General features: G+C 65.8%; 3 protein-coding genes across 3 annotated transcripts; all 3 read right to left on the bottom strand.

Annotated features, from left to right (window-relative positions):
• Positions 1–1029: 1029 nt before the first annotated feature.
• Positions 1030–4250, bottom strand: GBA1 (glucosylceramidase beta 1). The gene is made up of 10 exons (XM_083879019.1): positions 3899–4250; positions 3432–3623; positions 3212–3358; positions 2989–3122; positions 2737–2909; positions 2399–2636; positions 2037–2261; positions 1789–1952; positions 1519–1644; positions 1030–1403 (listed from the first exon to the last, which is right to left on the bottom strand). Exons 1-10 carry the CDS (start codon positions 3963–3965, stop codon positions 1301–1303), a joined length of 1569 nt encoding a protein of 522 aa, XP_083735145.1. The 5' UTR covers positions 3966–4250; the 3' UTR covers positions 1030–1300.
• Positions 4251–5302: 1052 nt separating this feature from the next.
• ENTREP3 (endosomal transmembrane epsin interactor 3) lies at positions 5303–10131 on the bottom strand (the record flags this gene model as incomplete). The annotated part of the gene is made up of 12 exons (XM_083879018.1): positions 5303–5473; positions 6067–6329; positions 6841–6909; positions 7148–7729; positions 7827–7911; positions 7994–8093; positions 8192–8352; positions 8532–8639; positions 8734–8859; positions 9015–9125; positions 9277–9333; positions 9913–10131. The coding sequence occupies 12 exons, from the start codon at positions 10129–10131 to the stop codon at positions 5303–5305; spliced, it is 2052 nt and encodes a 683-aa protein (XP_083735144.1).
• Positions 10132–10987: 856 nt separating this feature from the next.
• Positions 10988–13927, bottom strand: SCAMP3 (secretory carrier membrane protein 3). The gene is made up of 8 exons (XM_083879211.1): positions 13794–13927; positions 13557–13676; positions 13349–13469; positions 13141–13269; positions 12832–12991; positions 12593–12694; positions 12395–12512; positions 10988–12270 (listed from the first exon to the last, which is right to left on the bottom strand). The coding sequence occupies exons 1-8, from the start codon at positions 13908–13910 to the stop codon at positions 12124–12126; spliced, it is 1014 nt and encodes a 337-aa protein (XP_083735337.1). The 5' UTR covers positions 13911–13927; the 3' UTR covers positions 10988–12123.
• Positions 13928–14213: the final 286 nt, after the last annotated feature.

Raw genomic sequence — 14213 nt, 5'->3', positions numbered from 1 at the left:
CCTGTGGCTCCGTGGCGTGCCAGTGTCCCAGGGTGACATTGTCACTCGCTGACCACGCCTGGGCTGCACTCAGCCCACGCAGCATTGGGGCTGTCAGTCCTGACAGCACCCCTGGGCACATCCTGCCTGCATGGATCAGCCCAGGGGCCCCAACGCCTTCCTCGCCCTGAAATTATGACCTCCCTGCCTTAATCTCCTGCTCTCACACCCTGCCAGCTCCTCCCTCCTTCCTGGGTGCGCCCACACTCAGCACCCACTCCTGGTCCTGTCCCCACTTGCTCAAGCCACCCCAGATCTGTGGTGGGTGCTGAGCCGCTGGTGCACCCCCCCACTCTCCTCACCACAGCGGGGACTCCTCAGCTCAGCCCCCATAGGGAACAGCAGGCTCCAGGCAGGGCTGCTGCAGCATGCCCAGAAAAGTCCCAGGAGCAGCTGGCACTGCCCTGACCTCAGCCAGAGCTGGCTGGGACCCTGAGACCACATGCTGCAATGCTCCTGAAGCTGGCCCTGTCTCCAGCCCCGGCCTCAGGGTCCTTGGTCTAGGAGAGACATGACCCACACAGCCCCCGGCCTGAGATCAGGCTCCAGATTGGCAGGAAAAGCACAGAAAGTTAAAGGCTTGGCCGCAATCCCTGCTCAGCCCTTCCATCAAGGGGGGCGTCCAACTGCTTTGACCCTGCTCCTGATGCAGCACCCAGAGCATCTGCATTCAGGGTGAGTCCTGAGCCACTTGCTAGGTCCTAAAACCTGTCCCCAAAGGCAGCAGGAGCACACCCGGGCTCTGCTCAGCCCCAGCCAGGCAGTGCACACTTGGAACTGGGAGAAGATTCATGCCTGGAGCATCTCTCAGCAGGGTGAGCCCCACGGGGAGCTGAGGTGGGCAGAAGGGCAGGGGGTGGACACGGAGAGGGGCTGTCCCTCGACGCTCCAGGTGCTTTGCGCTGCTCGCCAGACTCCAGCAGGCTCCATGCTGGGGTGGCACCCAGCCACAGTGCCCAGGAGCAGAGGAGGGACCCAGACGTTTCTCTTCCAGCTGCAGCCATCAAGGCAGCATGCGTGTTTAATGTTGGAACAGCAGAACACAGCATTCACAGCCTGTGGGGTCTCCACCCTGAGGGGCACTGGTGCCTCTATCCCTCCTGCACATGCATGGTGTCCCCGGCCTGGCCCACTCCAGCTCTGCCGCAGCCCCTGGGGCCCCTTCCCCTGCACAGCCTGGCCCAAGCCTGCGGGCACCTGGGGCTGCACGTCTGGCCTGGCTGTGTCCAGCCCCTGGCCCGCCACGGGCACCTCAGACCCATCACTTCCGCTGCCACAGGTAGGTCTGGATGGAGTTGGCCGGAGCCACAGTTGCAATGAGGCCAACGGTGTCCGCCAGCCCAAAGGTGATGTCCTGTAGGGACCTGGGGGCAAGAGCAGGGGGGTCAGACCGACAGCACCTGCACCCAGTGGGGTGGGGTCCCACACAGGGCTGACAGGATGGGGGTCCCACACGGGAGGCTGGGCTGCATCACCCACCGGTTCAGAACCACCACAACCACAGCCCCATCAGGGCGCAGGAAAGCCGTGTACTCCAGCGCTGTCTTCTTGGACTCTCTGGAGGCGACAAGCGCCACACGCTGGGAGCCCTCAGGGATGAATTTACTGAACAAACAAATGAGAAGCAACCTCAGGGTGGGAGTCAGACCCCAGGAGAGCTCCTCTCAAGCCAAATTTGCCTTGCTTCTCTCAGGACAAGCTGCTGCTGGAGCTCAGGCAACTTAGCACATGTTGTGGGCTCCAACACACCTGAAGTGTCCCATATGGTAGAACATGGGCTGTTTGTAGAAGATGCCTTCACTGCTGTCCACGATGATGGGGCTGTCCACATAGTTCTTGATCCAATTGGGGCCCCCCTCCAGATCCAGGGCCACATTCCAGTCAGTCCAGCCGGCCACAAAGTGGTTCAGATTCTGCAATAGGACACTTCAGATGCCTGCCCAACACCAGCAACCCTCCCCAGGGCCCAGCACACAGGGATGACACAGGGGCCTCACCAGCAGGATGCTGTGGCTGTACTGGTTACCACGCTCCCAACAACCCAGGATCACATTCCGCTCCCAGAAATGGGACCCAATGGATGCCTCCGTGGCCAGGATAAAGTAGTCAGGGAAGAGCTCATGAGTGGGCAATACTGTGTCCTTTATGGGACCGATGAAGTCCAGGTACCAGTGGATGCCGATGCCATGGACGTAGCGAGCTGCCTTCTCATCCTCCAGCACCTAGCAGGGACAAGAGTCAATCCCATGGGGCAGAGCCAGAGGCCTAGCTCTCCACAGCACAGAGCACCCAAGCCCCCCACAGGCACAGGGGCTCTGCCCCAGGCCACCATGATGGCACATGCCCCCACCACACTCACCACTCTGGCCCAGTGTGGCAGGTGGAGCCGGTTGTCATCCAGGATGATGAGCTGGATGTGGCGGTGGGAGCTGTTGGCTAGCGCTGGGCCCAGGTCCTGAGCAATGAAGTCCCGCTGCTGCTCGGCTGTGAAGCCCAGGCACTGGAAGGGGTAGTTGTTGATCAGCCCAGCCGTGGGCTCGTTCTCTGCTGTCACTGCCCAGAAGGTCACATTGTGCTTGGCGTATTCATCCAGGAACCTGGTGTGGGCGAGAAGGGGTGAGCCATGAGGAGCCCCCAGTGGCACCACTGAGAGTCCCTCAGGTATCACCACAGACCCCTGGCCCAGCCACTCCTCACCGTACAAAGTAGTTGGCCCAGGTCTTGTGGTACTTGTCCCCTGCCTGCCCCTTCAGTGTCCCCTTCCCCACATAGGACTCGCTGGTCTTCAGCCAGGTGGGGGAGGTCCAGGGGCTGGCATACAGTGACAGTGGCTGCTTGCTCATGGCTGAGGCTCGGTGAAGGAGGGGGATCTGCAGGAGGAGGTGGAGAGGCCGACTCAGCTCGGCCCCTGTGACCTTCCACCCCACCCTGCTCCCTCCCATCGCTCGCCTTCAGCTTCGTGTCCTCATCTCGCAGGCTGAAGTGGGTGAGCTCGTAGTCATAGGGGACATCATCGTAGGTATAGGCATGGAGAGAGAAGTCACAGCTGGCCATGGGGAGCCGGATGAGGTTGTACTCCAGCCCTGCCAGGCACAGTGGGACATGAAGTGTCCAAGACATGCCAGCACCCATAGTCTCTGTCACCATCCCACCTGTCTCCCTGACACCCTACCTTCCTCAGAGAAATATGAGCGCAGCAGGTGATCTTGTGCTTTTTCTGGCAGGGATAAGATGTTGATGGCAGCTGCATCGGTGATGGAACCACCAAAACCCTTCACCTTCTGGAACCGCTGCGTCATGTCCAGGCTGAGGACAACATCTGCAGGGACGGGAGCCCAGCATGATGGTGGGTTGCAGCAGGGTCCACCCACCCTTGCCATCCGTGGCAGTACCTAGGGCACAGAGTCTGTGCAGGAATCTCCCCTCACTCCGCTCCAGCCTCTTGCCGGCCTTGCTGCTCTCATACTTGACGTAGGATCCGACGGCCGGCAGGACCACGGGGTCCAGCGTGTCACAGTACGTGGTGTTGCAGACGCAGACCATGGCACCAAGGCCAAAATACTTGGGGCTGCAAGGCCGGGCGCCTGGGGGGCACGGGAGGGTGGTGGAGGCAGCCTCAGGGACATGTCCCTGCCAGCTCTCTCGCCTGCCCCGGGGGTGACGCCACTGCCCCCCCGAGCTCCACACCTCGGCACCTCCCTCCATACTCCCCCCGGACCCCCAGACAACTCGGGCATCCCCGACCACGGGCTCCCAAGGTATTCCCTCCTCTCCTATTCCGGTCCATCGGCTGCCCCAGGCCGCCCGGGGCCCCCCGTCCCCTCCACCCACCGCCTGCCCCCGAGCCCCCCTCGCTCACCTGCGGCCCGGTGCAGGGCCAGCAGCACCAGCAGGAGCCGCCAGAACAGGGCACTGCCGGCCCCCATGGCCCCGCCGCCCCCGGTGCGCTCGGAGCCGGCCCTGCAGCACCGGGTCCGCCGCCGGCCTTGCCTTTAAGGGCTCCCGGGCAGCGAGTCCCGCCCACACCGATGCGGCAGAGGACTCTGGGCGGGCCCGGGCCCGGCCCTTCCCCCGCGCCGGTTCTGGGATCGCGAACCGGGATAACCGCGTGGGCGCGGGGTCGCTTCCCCCGCCGCCTCCCTGAGAGGCGCAGGCGGTCGCGGTCCCGGTTCCTGTCCCGGTCCCGGTCCCCACCCCCGCTGCCTCCCCACGCCCCGACAGCACCGGCCGCCTCGTCCCGCACAGCCGCCGCCGGGAAACTGGGACCCGCCACCCCGTGACCGGTCAGCTGATCGCCCGCCCCGCCCCGTTCCGTCCCGCCCGCCCCGTGACACTGGCCCCGTGGGCGGCGGCGACCACCTTTATTCGGTCTCTAGGGAGGGGCAGTGGCCGCGGGACTGGCCCCGCAGCCCGGCCCGGGCGCAGCCGGGAGGGGAGGAACGGGCACGGCCAGCGCGGGGCACCGGCATCGCGACCGGCCGGGGCTGGAGAGGAGACAGGCATAGCCAGCTCAGGGGACAGGGCCAGGGACAGGCATGGCAGTTCCGGGCTACGGGCACGCTGGCACAGCAGGCCAGGGACCAGGCCAGCACAGGGGACTGATCGGGGACAGGCAAGGTCGTCCTGGAGTACAGGCACGGCTGGCACAGGGGACCGAGGATCAAGCCAGCATAGCCAGCCAAAAGAACAAGGCAGAAGACAGGCACGGCCAGTGGAGAGGACAGGGCAGAGGACAGGCATGGCTGGCACAAGGGATCAGGGATCAAGCCAGCATAGCCAGCCAAAGGGACAGGGCAAAGGACAGCATGGCTAGGGCAGGGGACAGGCACGGCTGCCCCAGGGCACAGGCACGGCTGGCACAGGGGACAGGGTATGGCCAGTGTGTGGGTCAGGCACAGCCAGAACATGGGACAGGGCAGGGGACAGGCGTGGCCATCCCAGGGAATAGGCACAGCTGGCACAAGGGACAGGGCAAGGGACAGGCATGTCCAGAACAAGGGATAGGGCACGGAACAGGTATCACCAACCCCAGACAGGCGGGGAACAGGCACGGCCATCCCGGCCCCCCAGCAGACACCCCAGGGGACCAGCCCCTCACCCCAGCCCCGCTTGGGGAAGGGGCCCAGCCGAGCCCCCAGGGCAGCAGCACAGGGCCCAGCCCCACCAGGGCAGCAGCAATGTCTGAGCAATGTCCAGGGCTGAGCCCAGAGCGGGGCTCCCTCTCCACACCGGGCAGCAGAGGGTCCCTGCAGGGGCTGTGCCCTCAGAGCGCGCTCTCCTTGCAGGCCCCGCTGAGGCTCCGCGGGCGGCTCCGCTCCAGCCGGCGTGTGGACAGGAGCCGGCGCAGCGACGACGTGGAGCTCAGGTCCCCGCAGCTCTGCAGGTGGATTCCTTCGTGGGGCTGCTCTGCACCTGACCAGGCACTCCAGGGAACCTGCAACCCATGGGGACAGGCTGCAGCCACAGGGATGGCAGCCCTCCCCATGACACCGTTGCCCATGGCATCCTGCTGCACTCACCCCCCTGTGCTCAACCCTCTACGCTCCAGAGCAGCCAGGCGGCACACGGGGCAGGAGGGGAGAGGTGACAGGGATGGCAGAGGCGTGCATCACGCGCCCACACTGGCATTTGGGACAGGCTCATTCTCGTCAAGGCCTCCCAGGCTGCGCAAGGATTCCGGTGTCCCTTAAAGCTGAGTTGCCGGGATGTCCCAGCAACTTCCTCCTGGAGCAGTGACTCAGGGGCAAAGCCAAAGCCATTGCAACAGGCATGATTTTCCCACCCATAGCTTTAGTGGGGATCAAGGAAAAGGAGCTGCCCCCCAGGAAGGGCTGGGCAAGGACAGTGCAGCAGGAAGAACGCTCTGCCTGCAGCCAGGGTGCCAGCACAATGGGGGTGTGGCAGGGGAACGGAAACCATGGAAGGGCCAGGGTGGAGGTGCTGATGGGGACAGAAGGGAGGGAGAGCATGGATGGAAGTTCTCTGGGGAGGAGGAGATGCCCATCCCCTGTGGCTTCCAGAACCCACCTGTTTGTGCCCGTGGAAGCTGTGCCCAGACACCTCCATGCCAGCTGCCAGGCTGCGCTTGGGTCTCTGCAGGAACCTGGCCACCAGCCCACGGGTGCCCCGGTAGCCCTTGAGGTCCCCCAGGGAGCGGGTGGTTGTCTTTGACAGCTGCTGCGGCACCTTCTTGCAGGGCGGCAGCTTGTTCTTCCCCACTGAGCTGGCCCGGAGCAGCGGCGGGGAGTCACAGTGGGAATGGCGGAGCAGGCAGGCCTCAGAGCACAGCCCTGCAGAGTGAGCACTGTCAGACAGTCAGGACACTGCTCTGACATTCCTGTCCTCATCATCAGACACAGGACACTGCTCTGACAGACCTATCCCTGCCCTCAGATCTGGGACACTGCTCCAGCCAGACCCACAACACTGTTCTAATGGACCTTTCTTCATCATCAGACAAAGGACACTGCTCTGATGGGCCTGTCCCCAGTGTCAGACCCAGGACATTGTTCTGATAGATCCATCCCCACCATCAGACCTGGGACGCTGCTTCAACACATCCAGGACACTGTTCTGATGGCCTGATGACCTGTCCCCACTGTCAGAACCTAGGGTGCTTCTCCCAGCTGACCTATCCTCACAGGCCTCGGGTCCTGCTGTCTCCCATCCCCCATCAGCAGGAGTGGTCCCACCATTGGACCCCCTTGTCCCAGCCCCAGCAGGGTGAGCTCAATCCCGAGAGGGCTACAGACACCCCCGCCCGTGTCCCCTTTCTATCCCAGTACATCCCAGTGCCCTGACCTGTATCAGTGGAGGAGTCGGACACGGTTTCCTCCAGTGCTTTGGTATAAAGTACTTCCCTGAAATCTGCTGAGAGCAGAGAGAACCCTCAGGCCGCGGCAGCTGTGCAGACCCCAGGCAGCACAACCCTCCAGCATCCCCCTACTCCCAGGCCAGCAGACCTCCCCTGCTTCCCGCCTTCCTTCCCAGACTGGCTCAAATCCCATCTGGCCACAGAAAAACACAGCCAAACCCTGCGGCACAGCCCGGCTGCACCGCACAGATACTGCCACACGCGCATCCCGTCCCGACGGTCGTTGTTACCTACCAGCATGGCCGGCCATCGGGACGCCGGGGTCACTGTGTGACCTCAGGAGCGGGCGCGGGGCCAGCCCCGGGGCCGGGGACGAGGGGCAGGAGGTCTCGCTGTTGCGCCGGGGCTGGCCGGGGCGGCCGGCGCCGGTGTCCGTGGGGCGGCCACCCCCGCGCCCCTGCAGCGAGGAGCCTTTGTCCTTGAGCCGCACCTCGGGGAAGCAGGGCCCTGCGCAGCGCGCCAGCCCCGCCAGCCGGTTGCAGCTGTGGGTGACGGCTCCCCCCACCAAGATGCCCTCATGGCCAGGCTCCGCGGTGGAGCAGGAAAAGGATCGTTCGCCCCGCACGCGGGGCTGGGGCGTCTCCTCGAAGGGGCCCTGCAAGCCCAGCGTGGGGCTGCGCGCGTGGTGGCTGCACTGCACGCAGTCCACGCTCAGGCAATAGTCGGCGCGGCTGCGCTGGATGGAGCGGAACAGGACGTAGTCGACGGAGCGCATGGAGCCCTGCAGCTCCAGCAGGCACGAGTCTTCCGAGGGGCTGCTGTCCCCGGGGATGTCCATGATCTCGGACATGATCAGGGACCCGCTGTCCATGGATACTGCAAGGAGCAGACAGGCACCACTGAAGAGCTGCCAGGAAGAGCCAGACCTGCTACAGCTCCGCTCCTGTCCGCTGTGCCAGGGGGGGACACTCACCTTCTCCACTGAGCACAATGGAGGGGACACGGTCACAGGTGCAGGCGTGGGAGCCCTCTGTCAGCTGTGAGTCAAACAGGGTGGCCTGTGGGACAGCACACTCAGGGCTCAGCTGAGCAGGAGCCCACCCTGCCTGGCCTCCCCTGCCCATGGCCCCATGTCCCCACCTGGCTGTCTCCCCGCAGCCCCATCACAGTCTCATATGATGGGGGGAAGTCGGTTGGGTAGAGGGGCACAGGGCTGTCCATGGAGCCATTGTATGTGATGCTGCAGAGGCAAGAGCAGAAAAGCCATGCTGGGTGGGACAAGCCCAGCCTGTGGGCACACGGGCCCCCTTCCCTACCAGCCTTGCTCCTAGCTAATACCTCTGCGCATCGGTCTCAGAGCTGCAGGTGTACTCAGGTGGGTAGTAGGGGGGTGGTGGCACTGGGGGCACAAACTCATCGAAGTCCATCATGCTCTGCAGAAAGGTGTCAGGTGGGGACGTGCATTCCAATGTCATAGAGCTTGAGCGCTGTGGGACCAGCTGCAGGGAGAGGGGAGAGCTGAGACCTCCTCCCCAGAGATCCAGCAAAGGATGTGTATCCTGGGCTTTAACCTGCACCTGGCTGGGGCCAGGTCCTGCCCTGGCACCCCAGGGACCACCCCAGCCTGGGACCACTGCTCCCCAGCCCTGTCTACTTCTGGGCCAGAGCTGGGACTCACCACATGGACAATGTCAAGGGAGAAGATCTGGATGCAGCACACGACAGCAGAGAGCGTGCAGATGATGGTGGAGAAGATGGTCAAGCCACAGACACTGAAGAGGAGATCCTGGGGAGCAGTGGGGTGAGCTGCAGAGCCTGCAGAGCATGGCCGGGCGTGCGGCCGCTTCCCAGGGAGCCCTTGTATCCCCCTGGTCCTCCACCTTGAGCGCCACACGGATGCTCCGGCAGTTGGGGTTGGGGAACATGGTCAGCATCTCGCTCTGCTGGCTGCAGGAGGGGGGTGGGGGCTCCGAGCGGGCCTGGCAGCAGACGCATGTGTCCCTCTCCTGAGGACAAGAAACACTGTGAGGAAGCTCTGGATGTCTCTCCTGCTATCCCTTGAGAGCCACCAGCACATCCCAGCTCCACAGCTCCCCGTGTCCCCAGAGCCCCACAGCCAGGGACAAGCCGTGCATGGAGGCCCGAGCCCGCTCAGCCTCACCCTCTCGCAGGCCTCCAGGGTCTTCACCAGCTGCGCGTTCTGGCACGACAGGATGGAGCCGGCGAGGCTCAGCATGACGCCCAGGACCGACAGCAGCGTGAAGAAGGCGATCTGCAGCAGGAGGAGAGGGGCTGCCGGCTGCGCAGGGCTGCGGAGCAGGGAGCCGGCACACGCGGCTGCGCACCCGGAGGCACGAGGGGCTGCTCGGCCTCCCCATCCTGGACTCCCCCGCCTGCAGAAGGGTGTTCCCCCCTACACCTACCACCAGGGTGAGCGGCCGCTTCCAGGAGATGATGCCAACGAGCCCGGACAGTGCCAGCTGCAGATTCACGAGCCCCGGGGTGAGCACGGGGAGAAGGGTCTGTTAGGCAGTGGGGCCCCGAGCAGCCCCTGCCCATGGGCAGAGTCTCCCGATCCCTGCAGGCCTGGAGCCAGCCCAGGAGCAGCGGGGCTGTAGGAGCAGCCCTGGCGCCACAAGATGGGAGAGACTGCTGATTCAGGGCCTGGGGACTGCGGGCTGCTCTGGCTGGGCAGCAAACCCAGGCCAGAATCTGTGCTGCAGGGATACCATGGGGTAACCCATGCCCTCACCCCAATACACAGCTGACAGAGCAGAGTCTCTGCCACCACCCGGTCCCTGCCCTGTCGTCACTGTGGTGCCCCAACACCCCTCCCTGCCCGTGGCTGCATACCCCGGACAGTTCCCCGCAGCGCTCGGGGGTCCCCATCCCTCAGAGTCACCCTGGGGGAGGCCGTGGGATCTTCCCACAATGCACCGCGGCAGCCACGGGCAGGGGGTGGGGGAGCAGCGGGGCTGCCCTCCCCTGGGACCGGCGGCACGCTGGGGCCCGGGGAGCAGTGCAGCCCCCTCCCCGCGCTGCCCCGGCCCCACACTCACCGAGAAGCCGGCCCAGGACGGGCAGGAGTGACGGATTTTGGTGGACGGAGTGATGGTAGCCGCCACCAAGCTGAAGGTGACGATGAGGACACCCAGGATGGCTTGCACGAGACCCAGAACCAGCAGGACCTGCAGCCAGGTGCGCTGGAGGCGGAGGTGGGTGAGGCTGCGGGAGCTGCGGCCGGTCAGCGAGCGGCTGGAATCAGTGGGGGAGGGCATGGCCGCGGCGGGCGGCGGCTCGGGGCCGGCCCCGGAGCCCCGGGATAGCCGGCGGCACCGCGCCAGGACCGCGAGGAGCAGGAGCAGCCGCTCTGCGGGAACGGGCCGGGCTCCACCTTTCGGCCTGCCGGAGGATGCTGACGGTGGCTCTTCACTGCCCCGGGCGGGGGGGCTCGGGCAGCGCCCACGGCCACGCGGAGCCAGGGCCGCCAGAAGCTCCGCGGAGAACAGAACCAACCTCGCCCGTCCCTGCGTACCCAGGCTGGGGCCGGCCTAGAGCCGCCGGCCGGAGACGGAGCGCGGCCCCGGGACCGCCGCCTCCTCCCTGGCCGTCGGTGGAGCGCCGGGCCCCCGCCGGGAGATCATCCCGCCCCGCGGGGTCCGAGAGCCGCCGCCCGGGACGCGGCCCCCGGGGCGGCGCCAGCAGGCGGGAGCCGCGGTCCGGACCGGAGCATCCTCCGCGGGCGGCGGGCGCAGGGCCGGGTCCCGCTGCCGGGCCGGTACCGGTAGGGGCGGGCGGCTACCGGCGGTGTGTCCGCCCCGCGCCCCACAGCCCTGGCGCCGTGCGGAGCAGCGGGCGGAGATGCCGGGCCGGAGGAAGGTTGCGGCCGAGCATCGCCGCCGCCGCGCCCTCCGGGATGCCCGGGGCCGCAGCTGGAGGCGGGCGGCGGAGCGCCGGGAACTGCGGGGACGGTCCCACACGCCGGCGGCTGCTTGGCCGCGCCCGCCCTGGGGCCGCCCCTGTGCGGCACGACGGGAGCTGTAGTCCGCTCACACAGCCCCCGGGAGCTGCGACACCGGCAGCAGCCCCGCCGCACCCCCCAGCCCAGTTTGGTGCACGGAGATGGCGAAGGAACAGAGTGAACCTTCATTTATTCCTTAAATAAACCGGGAGGCAGTCGGGGAACAACACACGGGGAGCAGCGAAGGAGGCGGGGACTCCCAGAAGAGCCCTCGCCGCAGCGGGATGGGGAGAGCACCGGCCCCCACAGCTGAAGGCACAAAGCCTCTCGCCAGCCCCGGAGCCGCAGGAACAAACCGGGAGCATCCGAGAGGAGATGGGGTGAAGCAGAATGCATGAGACCTGTCCTGAGGCTCCCCAGGGACACCGGGACAGGGGACAGAAGGCAGGTAAGGGGGATGCAGGGCTGTGCACAGGGACTGGCTCAGCCCCCGAGGAGGGTGAAGGCCCTGGCTGAAGGGTGCTTTGGGGAGCAAAGGGTCACAGTCCTCAAAGCGGGTGGGGAGGGGGACTGGAGGAGCTGTTCACCTCTCCCTGGAGGCAAAGGGGAGCCATGTAAACACCAGGGCTGCTCCTCAGAATCCAGCCTGGCTTTGGGGTCCACATGGACTAAAGGCAGGATCCCCACAGGCAGCAGCTGCCTGAGCTCTGCCTATCCCTGGGCCTGGAGAGAGGGAGAGGATGGGGAAAAGGACAGGACAAAAGGACCAGACACCCTGGGGAAAGCACCAGGCCCATCCCCATCCCATTGGAGCAAGCCCCAGGAGGAAGAGGGGGATGACATTCTTGGCAGAGCATGGGAGTCCCTGGGCACACAGGGGCAGGGGACTTTCCACACCCCAGGGCACACAAGTGTCATCACCAGGTGGGGAAACAGGAGAGCACAAGGAAGGCAAGTGACCATTCCAGTCCCTGGAAGCAGCATTCCAGCCATCTCGAGGAGGCTCCTGCCCCCAGCAGCTGGTGCTAGAAGGGAGGGCGATGGCAGGCTCAGGGCTCGGCCGCAGCACTTCCCACCCTGCTCCCCCCAGTCTGCTGAGGGGAGGGGACCAGCACAAACCAGAACAGCCTCTGTCCGTGAGGAAAGGGGGTTAAGAGCAGCAGACGATTCAGGCACCAGCACTTCCAAGCTGGGATGAAGCAGCCTCTGACAGCTGATGCAGATGCACGGGGATCCAGTGAAAGTGCAACTCGGATTTCCTCTTCCTTGGGAAGAGCCCGCGTGCGTCGGGGCAGGGCGGGCACCGCGGTTACGGCGCACGGAAGGCGTTGGTGGCCGCGCCCGCGGCGGCGTTGGCCGCAGCCGTGCGCACAGCCTGGTTGGAGAACACCCCGGCTGCAAACTCCTCCTGAGCCTTCTGGAAGCTGGCACCCGTCCGGCGGTACAGAGAGTGGATCTGAAGGGCAGGAGCGGGCTGGGGGTCAGGGCTGGGGCTCCGGGCCCCTCGTAAACAGAGCTGAGACGGCTCAAAGCTCCCCCAAAGGAAGGGCTCTGGGCCACGGGCTTTGATCCTAACCCACCTTTTTCAGCATAATGATCCCCAACACAGCCACTGCCGTGAAGGACAAGGACACCAGGATCATCATCACAGCCACGGCTGTGTTAGTCCGCAGTGCAATCAGGCTCAGGATCCAGCCACTGCAAAACAAGAGGCTGTTGCCCCAGCTCCCCTCTCCCCCACCCACCTCTCGCCTTTCCAGGGTCAGCACACGGCGCACCTGAATCCCCAGTTTGGGATGCCAATGGCCTGCAGCACATACATCACGTTCTGGGCAAAGAAGACGAAGAAGAAGACAAAGAAGTTGAAGGAACTGTCACTCCTGGAAGGAAGAGATGGGTGAAGTTAGGCCACAGAAATCTCTCAAATCTTCCTTAAAGCAGGAGACACGAGTGGAACCACCACATCCCGCAGAGCCAGAGGCCCGCTGGAGCAGGTGCACACTGCTCAGGGACACACCTGAAAGCTTTGTACATGGGTCGATACCAGCAGACAAAGGAACAGGGCGTGTAGAGCAGAGCCCAGAGGATGGAGAGGCCAAACCCAGAACCAGACGAGGGGTCCACGCAGAACCAGGCGAGCGAGGATAGGAAGTTCAGGAAGAGAGCAATGGTGCTGGCTGAGGGGGAGGACAGCACTCAGGAGCCTGAGCCAGGCTCCCACAATCCCCAAGACCACCTGTTCATCCCAATTTCCCCAGAGCAGCAGCACGGGACATTCATTCTTCCACCTTTTTCCAAGCTGCCCCGAGGTTCCCTGGAGACTCACCCATCCAGAGGTAGTACATGGTCGTAACGGTCTTCTGGAAGTCAGCAGGGATCTCCACGGGGATGTCCTGGTAGAAGCAGGGCTTCACCGGGCAGAAGGACGGCAGCGGGGGCCAGTTGTTGAGCCTCGCTGTGGACGGAAGGGGGTGAGGAGGAGCGAGGAGAGATCCGAGGGGGTCTCGTCTCTCCCCAGCCCCGCAGCCACTCACTCTGGGAACCGCCGAGGGCCGCGTTCTGCAGCTCCCGCTCCCGCCGGTCCAGCTCCTCCGCTTTCCGGTTGAGCTCCTCCTGCCGCTTCAGCAGCTCCGCCGTGGCGGCGGCGGCCGAGGCCTGGGGAGGGGGGGACACAAACCCTGGGCTCCCGCCGGCTCCCGTGTCCCCCCGGTCCGCTCGGCCTGGCGGCGCCTGCCCCCGTACCTGCGAACCGTAGGAGCCGTAGCTGCGGGGCTCGGTGGGACTCGCCTTCCGCGGGGGCTGCGCGGCCGCCGGTACCGGGGGCGGCGGCGCTACCGAAGGGGTCTGGAACGGCGGCGGTGGCTGCAGGGGAAGAGAAGAGAGGTGAGGCTGCGCCGGCAGCGGGGAGGGCTCCGGTGCCCGGGAAGAAGCTCCGGTGCACGGGCAGGCCTCGGTCTCCGGGAAGGCCCCGCCGCTCACCGCGTCGTTCTCGAAGGGGTTGTAGCCGTCCAGCACAGCGCCGGGCCGAGCCTGCAGCGCCGCGGGGTCCTGGAAGGGGTTGTCCGGGAGCACGGCGGGGCCGCCGCGTTGGGCCATGGCCGGACCGGGACCGGGAGCGCGCTGGACCCGCGGGACCGGCGCCGCCGCCGCCACCAGGCCCCGCCCCCCTCCGCCGCTGATTGGTCCTGCTGAGCCGTTACGTCATAGGGGAGACCCCGCCGCTGGGGGCCGCTGCGCACGCGCCGGGCCCGTGCCGGGTGGGGCGCGCACGTGACGCGGCCACGTGTCCCTGGGTCACGCGCGGCGCATCCATCTCCCTCCGGCCCCGCCCTGTTTCTCCTTCGGGTCCCCCCGACGGTGACACCGGGACGGGGGCCCAGCGCCCCCCGCTGTCCCGGT

The sequence above is a fragment of the Zosterops lateralis genome (assembly GCF_965231275.1).
Source record: "Zosterops lateralis genome assembly, chromosome: 27".
Lineage (NCBI taxonomy): Eukaryota > Metazoa > Chordata > Aves > Passeriformes > Zosteropidae > Zosterops > Zosterops lateralis.
The sequence above is the reverse complement of the archived record's forward strand: the minus strand, read 5'-3'. Positions and strand labels throughout refer to the sequence as shown.

Bases quoted from the DNA above. Each gene is read 5' to 3' on its own strand.
- GBA1 (XM_083879019.1), bottom strand. From the start codon at position 3,965: ATGGGGGCCGGCAGTGCCCTGTTCTGGCGGCTCCTGCTGGTGCTGCTG. The intron at 3,359-3,431 runs GTACTGCCACGG...CCGTCCCTGCAG, and splicing joins GCACAGACTCTGTGCCCTAG to ATGTTGTCCTCAGCCTGGAC. The intron at 1,953-2,036 runs GTGAGGCCCCTG...GTCCTATTGCAG, and splicing joins ACAGCCACAGCATCCTGCTG to AATCTGAACCACTTTGTGGC.
- SCAMP3 (XM_083879211.1), bottom strand. From the start codon at position 13,910: ATGGCCCAACGCGGCGGCCCCGCCGTGCTCCCGGACAACCCCTTCCAG. The intron at 13,677-13,793 runs GTGAGCGGCGGG...CTTCCCCTGCAG, and splicing joins ACCCCTTCGAGAACGACGCG to CCACCGCCGCCGTTCCAGAC. The intron at 13,270-13,348 runs GTGAGTGGCTGC...TTCCGTCCACAG, and splicing joins GGCCCTCGGCGGTTCCCAGA to CGAGGCTCAACAACTGGCCC.